We start from the raw sequence: 12485 nt of genomic DNA, 5'->3' as shown, positions 1-12485 counted from the left end.
CCTAACAATGTAATAATAATTAGCAGCATCTGTTGTTATTATGTACCGTCTAGTGGTGCATAGTAGCAGTTGTGCAAATATTTGTATGTATGTATGTATGAAGATAATATTATATATATATAATGTATGAAGAAGGCGTTAGGTGTTCCGATTCGAATTAAAACGAACATTTTGTATATAAACTGCCCACTTCATCTCGTCACTGTAAATGTATTCCCCCCTGTCCTTCCATATCTAGCGGAGACCATACTGGGACGTCACAGTACAATTGAAATTCGCTCCATACATTTGGGCGGTCTATTCCATGCCGAAGAAGAAATACAAATGACCTCAACAATGCCGAATTTTGTCGGACAAATGCAGGGATTCATATTCAATGGACAAAGGTGAGATGGGTTCTAGTTTTTCCCTTAAAGATTACGAAATTTGATATCCCGACAATATATGGAATATTATGAATACAAATAAATTACATGTTTAGTTTTTTTTTTTTTTAATTGCTAATTCATTTTATTTTTCTTGTTTCACACTCTCCTTTAGATACATCGATATTGTTAAAAGTCTAGGCCCCGAACTTTCGGCATTACCTAGCGCCACCTTTAAACTAACTGCCCGTTTTGTCAACTCCCCACCAGGAAATCCATATCATGCAGCCACATTCCGTTCGAAACATTCGTATGTGGGCCTGCCAATGCTGAAAGCATATTCAACCATATCAGTCGATTTCCGTTTTAAGACGGTCGAACCGAACGGCCTGCTGCTATACAATGGCGGGCGACGCAACGATTTCGTTGCCGTCGAACTGGTCAATGGTCACATTCACTATACGTTCGATTTGGGCGATGGCCCGATAACGATGCGCGACAAGAGCCGCCTCCATATGAACGACAATCGTTGGCATCAAGTCAGCATCCGACGACCTGGTCCGAAGACGCATACATTGGCCGTGGACGACTCCTTTGAAATTATAACGCTCTCGGGCAATAGTATGCACCTGGAGTTGTCGGGTATTCTGTATATAGGTGGTGTATTCAAGGATATGTATTCGAAATTGCCGGCCACAATATCGTCGCGTTCCGGCTTTGAGGGTTGTATTTCTTCACTCGATTTGGGCGACACATCACCATCACTGACAAATGACGCTGTAGTACCAAGCTCGCTTGTTGTGTCCGGTTGCGAGGGCCCAACAAAATGTAGCCAAAATGCATGTGCGAACAGAGGCGTTTGTGTGCAGCAGTGGAATGCGTACGCCTGCGAGTGTGATATGACATCGTATACAGGACCAACGTGCTATGACGGTAAGTGGCCGTAGCTGCCGAGTTCTATACCTTCGGAGAGTACACGATGACATTATGTGTGGGTGTGTTTGTGTGTGTGTATTGTTTTTCTTTTCAGAGTCAATTGCCTATGAGTTTGGCAACAACAAGGGCATCATACAATACACATTCCCCGAAAATGCTCAAGCTGATACCGAAGAGGATAACATTGCCCTAGGTTTTATAACAACCAAATCGGATGCGGTGTTGCTGCGCATTGAGAGTGCCACCACCCAAGACTACATGGAACTGGAAATAGTCGAAGGCAATATATTTATGTGTTACAATGTCGGCACCCGTGACCTGCCACTGGGTGAGATCGGAACCAAAGTCAATGACAATACCTACCATGTGGTGAGATTCAGCCGAAAAGGAGGTAATGCCACACTTCAACTGGACGATTACAATGTCCAGACACTAACGCCACTAGGTAAGTAGAATGGTGAGCCCATTATTTACCGATCTGATAATCTGGATTATGTTCTTCTTGTAGTCCACCAGTCAACCGTATTTAATACCATGTCGAACATACAAGTCGGAGGCAAGTTCAGCCGTTCGGGCCGGTCGCGCATCGAACGTCCGTTTGCCGGCGTCATAGCAGGCCTCTCGGTGAACAAGTTACGTGTACTGGATCTGGCAGTGGAGCGTGACAGCCACATAACCATACGAGGAGATGTTCAATTGGTAACTGGAGTATTAGATAGAAATGATCTGCAAAGAATGCAGCAGGTTAGGGATTTTATTTTTAAATAATTTGAAATCTCTCTTCAAACTTTTTCAAGTATTTTTCTCATCGTAAAAATTCGATTCGATTTTTGCTCTGTCGTATTTGAAATTCTTTCTTCAATTCAAATTCAATCAATCCAATTAATTATGTTTCTTTTTGATCGCTCAAATCTGTATATCATTATCGTATCAGTGTGTGTGTTCGGTTGATTGGTTGAGGCTGGTTGGGTTTGTTTCGACAGTTTAGTGGCTAGTCACATTGAAGTGATGTCGAATGGTAATGAATGATGTGCGAAACGAATTCGACCACTCTCTTTGCAATCACCCGAATTCGTTTGTGTCTTTCCATATCAAAAACAAAAAAAGAAAAAAAATTAAACTTCAAAATAACCTAACTTAGTCTTGAATTCAGTGTAAATTGTGTAATTTCTTTGTGCCTCCTCCTTTCTTTATCAGAAAATACCAAAAAAAAAAAAAAACAATTATTCATTTCCATTTTGTGTTTCCATTTTGCGTGTGTACTTTGATGGATATTTCACGTTGAAGTTACATTGAAATAATATCGGAAAGTTTTAATTGCCCATTAGATTAAATGAAAACAGGGCCATGACCTTGGAAGTATCCATCAAATTACGACTGCTTATTGCCTAGCATCAAATTAATCAATTTACTCCAGTCTAATTATATTAATTAACCAAATGCACTGTGCACTAATTTGTCTGATATCTATTTATTTTTTTTAATTTTTACGATCACTTTACGATAAAGAATATCAATTATCTCCAAACTACTGCTTGTAATGCAGATATGATAATCACAGTAATGATAATTCAGTCTCTTAATCAACATTTCCCTTGCCTACTCCTGATTTTGGATATATATTTTTCTTCTTCTTTTTTTGGAAATTATTATTTTTTTCGTTTATTTAGTTTTTTTTTCTCTCAGAGATGCACTTAGTAATATAATAATATAAGCACATTTTCTTAATAAATAAAATATTTATTATAATAACACATAACATATGCATGCACTACTACAAACATACATTACGCGGGTGATATGGATGGAGATGCATGAAGCAATGGACACAGTGTACATAAATACATTAGCGAACAAATGAGGTCTTCATACAAATATTTTTGGGGTGACTTTAAATGTCAAATCCGAAAAATTAATTCTTACATTTTTATTATTTGTGTCTCCTTTGTAAAACAAAAAAAAAAAAATGCTCTCAGAGAGTAAGCAAGAGTAAGGAAAAATAGCAATAATGTCAAAACTAAATGGCAATCCTTCAAAAACAGCACAACATAACAGCCAATCAAAAATTTGCCAGGAATAATTAACATTTTTACTCTCCAAATTTCCCGAGTAAAAAGTTTACAAAGAGAGCGCCAGGTTGATTGGTATTCTCTTAAATTTGTTTTAATGTTTTACTACACCTTTTTCAAATGTTATTCAAAACATTTCAAGTGCAATTCGAGAATTTTATTAGTAATTCGAAACCCCTATTTGCAATTCATAACATTTCAGTTATAATTCAAATCCCCAATTTGCAATTCATAACATTTCAGTTATAATTCGAAAATATAATTGGTAATTCGCAACATATAATTTGTAATTTTAAACTTTTCATATTTAATTCGAAAAATTACATCTGAAATTTAAAGAATTCCATTTGTGATTTGTATATTTCCATTCGAAATTCAAAGAAATCCATTTAAAATTCAAAGAATTCAATTTGAAATTCGTAACATTTCACTTGTAATTCATAAAATTTCAGTTGCAATTCGTAAGAATTAATTTCAATTTCATACATATTCTTTGTGTATTACCGATTATTTTTTTTTCGAATTTAAAATTAAATGTTATGAATAACAAATGAATAATAATGTATTTCAAATGAAAGGCTATGAATTTCAAATTGAATTATTTGAATTTCATAAGGAATTTAATTAATTTAAAATGGAATTTTATTTATGATTTTCAAATGCAATCTTTTGAATTTCGAATAGAAGTATATGCATTTTAACTGTAATTCTATGAATTTCGAGAAGTATTCTATGAATTACAAATGAAATTCTCGAATTGCAAATTATATGTTGTGAATTACGAATGGAATTCTCGAATTGCATTTGATATATTTTAAATAACATGTGAAAAATGTGTAGTTTTTTGGGTACGGAAAGGGGTTTCAAGTAAAAATTTGGAAAACTTATAAAAGTAGTAGATTCCTTGAGGTTCTGTTTCGGACTTCATATAAAATAAGCAAAACGACTAGAAAAAAATATACATCAATAATGTATTTGATCCCCGAAATATTAATCGATGTGCCATCTATGAGTAGAATTGCTGCCTGCACTTTGAAAATTTGTGTTCTGGTACCAACATTTCGTGGTACTACAGACCCTTGGGCCCTACTATACTATGACCACATATTTTATAGTAGAAATCATACAAAATGAAAACGTGTGGCTCATCAACATTATGTATAAGAAATACTCTGATTGGGAATTTTTTGATTTGTCTTTGAAGGAACAGCTGCCATAAGAGAAACACAAGCTGCTTCTAAGAAGTTTCTTTTCAATTTTATATTTGAATATTTCCATCATATTCGTTAATACCTACAAGAATTGAAATTACATATTAAAAATTATTTATTCGGGCTTAGAATTCTAACCACCCTTTTTATTCTGTAGGAAACCGATGTTTCTTTATCATATCACCCAAACGTGTATACATACATACTTACATAATTAATGTATAACTTATTATACTTGGGCACTATTATTTTAACAGCACACACTTTTTTACTTATTTTGCACATACATTCTAACATTTGCACAATAATATGCACATACACACACTTTAACATAACTATTAACTACATACATACATGTCTATACATAATCAACCAACCATTAAGGAATATTCCTAATAACACACATTCCCAACTTTAAGCGGGGAGTTCTCGTTAATGTCTGTCCATGTCTTTTGTATTCTCTTTCTCAAGCAGACACCGGCTAGTGGCTATCCTGGTGCCATTGATGATTTGATATTCTCCGGGGCCGGTTCGGGTTGTCGGGACGACGATGAAGACGAGTGTACGCCACCGTTCGAATCGAGTGGCGATGATTTGATTACACCCGTCTATGTGCCACCCACCAAACAGACCACCATGCCTCAAAATGTCAGTACGGACAAAACGAATGGCACCGAAAGGGCCTGTGACGACGAAGATTGTATTCATGGCTCGGGTGATTATGGCGAGACCACGGAACAATTTACCTCGACCAGTACGGCTAAGGGAGCAGGTAAGTGGAATAATGGTTGTCGTCAGTGTTGTCGTACAATTTGGTTGTTGTGTCATTTCATTATTTGGCATCTTTCTCATATTCACCACCAAAAAAAAAAAAAAAAAACATATACAGATATATTGGCCAATGTTTTAATGAAATATTTTGTAATATCGTTTTTAAGAAGTTTGAAAGACAATATGTCGGTTCCAGATCTTGCAAGAATGAATACATTTTTAATGTGATGATAACAAGTTGTCATTTACGATATCAAAAAGTATATGTAATAAAAGTTAGTAGATTTTTCTGTTCTGCAACATACCAAAATATGTGCATTTTAATAAATATATTAATATGTGTAAAAACTTTTGGCGAATATACACAGCACACAAGCATTTGTCGACTATTTTATAGGGACGGTAACGGTTATAAGTATAATGAAATCAGTTATAAAATAACAGTTATTTTGTGGTCTAAATAACATTTTCTAACCGGAAGAAATAAAACTTCTGAAATGATTTATATTTTTGACGAAAAAAATAGAAATCCACAAAAAATCGTTTTTAAAAGTTAAAACGTTTATTTTTTGGTTGAAAAGATCACCAAATACTTTTAATGAGCATTTTTTGTTAACATTTTCCAAAAAAAAAAAAAAAACTGTTATTGTCGGTCCCTGTTTAGACAAATATATTCTGTCCGTGTAACACATTAGTATTGTCGAAGTCTTATTGGTTTTGGAAGGTCGTGCGGTTTGGAGTGCCAGCTTTCTTAAACGTTACAGACTCTCCAACAACTACGAATATTTTCGCGAATAAACTAAAATTATATAGATGAGTTAGGAAAGTTGTTCATCCAAATTGGCTGAAATTTAATATTTTGGATTTTTATTGGGTGTTAAATCTCACTGAAAAATATCTGTATCGGTCCCTTTTTGTTATAACCCTTACATAACTAACTATTAAGAATTCCAAACATATTTTTCGAACGTCACGCGTCATAACATGAATTTTCTCCTAGAAGTCCCGATCGATTTTAGGTATTTTGTATGTTCGCCTCATGGCGAAGGACGTTCTTAATTGGCCTTCTTTACGAACGGTTATTCAATATTTTATATATGACACTGACCGATTGTTGACTATTTGAAACTCACATGTCCATCCAAACTCGTAGTAAATTCTTAATATTATAAATATTTCGGACCAAATAAATTTGCCGACATTGTACACGCTTTTGTTTGATGTTATTAAAATTATTTGACTAGACGGTGTTTGACGATTTCGGTTGTTTTTTTACGATGGTGTTTGGGATTTAAAAAAGGTTCGTTCTTAATAATTCGTGCCTGAAATATATAATGAATAGTATATAACTCAGTATTTTCGATGATTATATCAATAATCAGCATTATGTCCTTTCCATTGGTTTTGTTTTGTTTTCCTTGCTTTTTTGTCTAAATCCAATAATATCGACACATCGTTTTCTATTGAATACGTACATCAACTACATTTAACATTTTTACGTATTTGCGAAGGATTTGATTTGTTTGTCTAACATTGTTCATATTTCTTTTAGAGTAGTCGGTCCCTAAGAAGACCCTCCCCAAACTGTTGTATACTCTGGCCCTCGGTGGAGTGCTGTGGAATGCAATTTAAATATTCAATCAACTTCTAAGTGTATATATGTATGTGTGCGGTGTCGCACACAAACAATGAGATATCTTACATCTAGTAACTGGCTTATTTATTGTTGTTCATTCGTTTCGAATGTTAAAAAGCCAAAGTTTCTGTATTCAAATCTGTTCTTTTGTAGATATTTCTCATTGTTCTAAAAAAAACATTGTAGCTCTGAATACAAATTCCTATTCCCCGCCCCTCTCAACGCAAAACAACAAAAAGAACATCTTTCCCAACTGCTTTGTTTCATCCATCATGGCATTATCGTTATCTCTCTCTCTCTTTCATTCATGTCAGCCATGGACACTATCTCAAATTAAACAACAAAAAAATGCTTAAAACAAAACTAAATTTTGAAGAGCATTTATACAGTTGGACTTATCTCTTTCAGAACTAAAACTCTGCTTCATAATTATCCTACTGACCGTGATTGCGCACCGGCTGTCTCAGTAAACCATAGCAAGCCACAAAAATCTAAAGTTAAAGCAAAATCGAAACATAGCACTTGTAGTCCACAAACAAAGTCTGTCAAAACACATCACATTCCAAACACCAAAAGACAAGTAAAGATTAAGTCGTAAATGTCAACCAAAAACGCCACAGCCTCCATGTCCGAGAGCGGGTCAATGTCTGGGGTCGGTCAAATAGAAGTGGCTACTTGTGGGACAAGCAAGCAACCACCACAACTTCCACTACCACAACCACCACCACCACCATATGTGTATTTCGTTTCCCTTTAGTTTCGTTACAGTTAAGGTCATAAGTGTACAACATTAAAGTATTATCTTAGACTATAATCAATGATAACAACAATAAAAACAATTTATTTATTTACTAATTTTGTGTATACAACAACAACAACAATAACAAAAAGAAATAAAACAACACAATCGAAATAAGCCAATAAGAAAACGAATGAGATGCAACGAAAGATAAGCATTAAGAGAATTAAAAACAAAGCAAAACACACACACACACAGAACACCACCACCAAACCAATACAGTAGATCACCGCATGCATGTATGTATGTGTATGTACACATCCACACGATACAAACGGATGTATAGATGTATATAATACATTCATATGTGACTACTTGGCTTTACATTGTACATACATATATAGTTATGTATAAAGCTTAACATAATGATAAAAACAACAACAACAGCATAAAAAGAAAACATATAATTATAGATTATGTATTAATGTGCATACATATGTCTACAAGCAATAATGTTAAAAGTTCCTTGGATTATTCAGTTCAGCAGATATATTTATCTCTATATATATACATATATATTTACATAACAAATGCATATATACATATTTATCTCATTTAACACATATACTTAAATGACAAGTACTACAATATATCTTATATACATTTAAATATATGAAAAAAGAACAAAGCAAACAACAACAACAACAAATGTAGTTAGTTTCAAACAAAAAATATTTACATACATACATAGTACTTATCTAAATCTAAGCCAATATCTTCTAGAAAAACGAGACGACACGAAGGAAAACAAAGAGATAAATCAAACGACATTCGATATGTTCGAATTTTCTATTGAGAATTGGAAATGGGGATTTTGAATTTTTAGATTTTATTTGTTCGTAATTGAATACTTCAATCAATACTCTTAAGATATTTTTTACAAAAATAATTATTATGTAATTATGATGTACGAACTGGTATTGCCTCCACACATTGATGCCTTTCGATTTTAAGAAGACCCTCCATGAATGTAACTTTAAAAAATTAAATTCATACAATTTTACTACTACATATATATCAAAGGTAGGAACTAGAAAAACCCAAAAGGCAAAGATGTATAACATTACCCCTCAAATTTTTTGAGTGTGGTATAATTTGATGTTTTACAAAAAATAGCAATATTGATAACGGTAGCTCCCCACCCCCATTATTCGGTATTTTTTGTGGTTTTAAACGAATTTGTTCTATAAATAAATAATAATTTTGGGCTATTACACTTATTTTACATGCCCATCCAAAAGTAACGACGTTTTTACTTGTTTTATAGTTTTATTTATAACAACATTGAAACATGTTTGATTTTGGAGGTCCAATCATTTATTAAATTGGCTGTAAATTGTAAATGTGGTTTTTATTCTATAAAATATATTCTCTAAAAAGATTTCAAGGTATACCCCATACAATTATACCGGATTTGAAATTTCATACTGTTAGTAAGGGTAACATTTTCCGTAGTACTACGTTTACAGATCCGTTAACCGGTTTTTACATGATTCAAATAAATCGGAATTGTAGGGTTATTGTCTTATACTTGTCAACAAATCCTGGAGAACTAAAAACTATATCCAGTAAATAAAATTTTATACAAATCCATAAATTTTTAACGACAATTGATAATTTTTGCATGTCGAATGTCTTGATTTATCTCTTCAGTGGCACTACAAAAAAAAACTCTGTTTTATTTTCGAATGACTTAAATTTTATCAAGGAAATGGAAGACAAATAATGAAAAATGAAATTATTAGACAACAAAAAATATTATAGCAACATTCATGTGCAGTACAAAATTCAAGTACAGGAATCGTATCGAATCGAATAGAATAAGACGCGTAAATACACATGTACCTATATACGATATAATCAGAAGTAGTTAGGCAACAGATAGTTGAACCATTAGTCCATGTACAGATTGATGGCTTAGAATATGCAAGCAAATGTACCGTTATATATACACACACAACCACACATATTTACAAACAGAGATAAATTAGATATGAATTGTTGAAAAGAAATGCTCTTTGTGTTCCATTTATTGATGATCTCAAAACAAAATATTTAAGATAATTAAAACAATTTTAATTGCCATTCATTACACGTTGAAAATGTGGAAAGAAGATTATCATTAATATTTTATCGCAGAATCTTTTGATCTTTACTCTAGCTATTATAAAAATAAATTAATCTATTAAGAAAAAACGAAAACAACAGAATGTAATTCCATATCAGATGAATTGTATGCTGAAATATGTGTGTGTGTGCCTGGGAAAATATTTCATTTCAGCTCAACTAAAAATTTACTTGATATCCATCGGTCTTTGGACTTTCGTGTTTGAACATGTTTAGGAATGCATATTGGGCAAAATGTATTAAAAGAAAGAAAACTGAATTCTGAAACAAAATCAATTTCAACAAAACTAATTTATTCACTTCAAAATTATTTATTTATTCAAATTAATAAATATTGGCGGTGTAGAAGCGGTAACAATGAATGGTAACTTTTTAAAACCCAACATTAATAAAACGAAAATAGTAATACATACATCTGATATGAATTATAAATTATAAATGAGCGATTAAAATAAAAACATGTCATAATAATTTTGTTAAAATATATAAATAAAGGCAGTGGCAAAGTGGTCGCGTTGAGTCCTACGTTCCGTTTTTTGTTATCGACAATACAACAACAGCATCGTGCCATATTAATGTTATCGTCAATATTTTGTTGTAGTTGTATTAATCGTAGTAATTAACGCAACGGAAGGCTGAACGCGACCATTGTGCCCGGGGCCCTAACTTAACTTAGGCTAGGTTGCGTATGATTGACAAACGAATAGTGTACATCACTCATACGCAACGATGGATGGTTCTTTTATTTAATCGCTCAAACTACATACTTCTTTCAACTCGTTTTCTAAACAAGAACAAACTTTCAATGTTGCATACCTTCAGTTCTTGTAAATAATTCATTTGTATTGTTTGCAGTCATGTTTAAGCATTTTATGTAAAATAAAATAAAAAAACAATTAACAATAAAATTATTAACATTTAAATTTGAATTTCAATAAAATATGGTTTCGACTTTTATAGTTATATAAATCCACAGTACTACTATGATATCCTAGGGCCGTTTTACAAAATACAATTTCTTCTGGTGAAATAACCTAGAAAAATCCAGCCCAATATAAGGAAGATAAATCCAAAAATTAAAAAATAATTATAATGCAATTTGTTGAATTTTTATAAATTGCAATAACAAAACGATTTAAAAGATGTTGACTGACACAGACATTATTATGAATATGAATAATATCAAGCCTTTAAGTCACATATCACGCCTTTAAGCTACATATTGTAAATGTACATGTTCCAAAGGCAATCCATTTTTAAAGATAATTTTTGGCATTTGTGTATAATGTTTAAATCGTTAGTTTATCGAAATAACTCATTTCGATACTTTTTTTGGAACAAAGAATACCAAAATTAAAGAATTTTCTGATTTTGTTGGATTTATTTTCCCTAATATTGGAATTTTATTTTTAGAGACCATTTTTTCTTCGACCATAACTCATGAAACATTAACATAATTCGCAGTTACATATATAGCATTTCCACATTAAATGAACCCTTTTCCAAATTAAATGAAACCTTTTCCAATTGAAATGAAACCTTTTACAAATAGAATGAAACCATTTCCAATTGAAATGAAACCTTTTACAAATAGAATGAAACTTTTTCCAAATTAAATGAAACCTTTATTCTTATCTAAGGAAATATAGTATTTGCAGTAATTTTAAACCAATATTTGAAAATTAAATCAAAGAATATTAACAAATATAGTTGTATGGCTATGTAATTAACATAAATATTCTTTAATTTGGTGTGATTTCATTTAATATCTTTACTACATAAAACTAAATAAATAGTAATACAAACTGGGGTATTTCTTGACATTTTAATAAATAAATATTTAAGAACAAGAATTGAATACCCGGTCCTAAATGCGAAATACACATTTGACTTAATAAATTGTTGATGATAAGTTAACTGCTTATCTTAATGAAGGGGTTCCCGACTTGCAGCTTGTGGGATTTTCAAAACCATGTCCATAACGTAGTTAGAACAATCTTGCCGAGTAAGCTTTTGAATACTTCGCTCGATTACATCAACAATGTTATGTTCCATTGAAACGTCACACAGCTCATCTCTTGCACATATTTTTATTTTTGAAAATGCATTTTCAATTAGATTTAGCATTGGAGAATAAAGCGGTAAGAATTTAAGGTTGCATCTTTTGGATTCGATCAAATTTTTTATGTCATGTCGCTTGTGTATTTGAGCGTTATTTTCCAACTCTGGATTGATTTTCTCAAAAAACAAAAAAGAAATCTATAAATAATTTAAATCTGTCTGCATTGACACTGGAATTAGAAACGATTGTGTGATGTACAACTCCCGCCTTGTTTATTGCTGCAATTATAGTGACATGACGACCTCTGACCGTAGGCAACACAATGTGTGCTCTTGTTCCTTGTCTTGAACGGGCTTGGGTTCTTCGTATGTGAAGATTAAATCCACACTCATCAATGAATATTAATTTTTACCTTGTTGGGGTATCCATTTTGTAAAGTCTTGACCATATTTTTGTCTCAAGCCTAATGTTCTGAAGTCATTCTTTCGTTCTATTTCAATAGAGGCCAT

The 12485-nt window shown here is 32.4% G+C and overlaps 1 protein-coding gene across 1 annotated transcript in view; it reads left to right on the top strand.

Moving 5' to 3' along the window:
• LOC133325748 (neurexin 1) overlaps positions 1-12485 on the top strand; it is a 34923-nt gene that overhangs the window by 19337 nt on the left and 3101 nt on the right. Inside the window, exons 10-14 of the mRNA XM_061534472.1 lie at positions 239-386; positions 541-1298; positions 1396-1746; positions 1810-2045; positions 5056-5353. Coding sequence (XP_061390456.1) covers positions 239-386; positions 541-1298; positions 1396-1746; positions 1810-2045; positions 5056-5353 — 1791 coding nt within the window. The remainder of the gene's footprint in view (positions 1-238; positions 387-540; positions 1299-1395; positions 1747-1809; positions 2046-5055; positions 5354-12485) is intronic.

Source organism: Musca vetustissima, unplaced genomic scaffold (genome assembly GCF_032173495.1).
Source record: "Musca vetustissima isolate MV318-11 ecotype Yass unplaced genomic scaffold, APGP_CSIRO_Mvet_v1 utg27337, whole genome shotgun sequence".
In the NCBI taxonomy this organism is placed as follows: Eukaryota; Metazoa; Arthropoda; class Insecta; order Diptera; family Muscidae; genus Musca; species Musca vetustissima.
The sequence above is the reverse complement of the archived record's forward strand: the minus strand, read 5'-3'. Positions and strand labels throughout refer to the sequence as shown.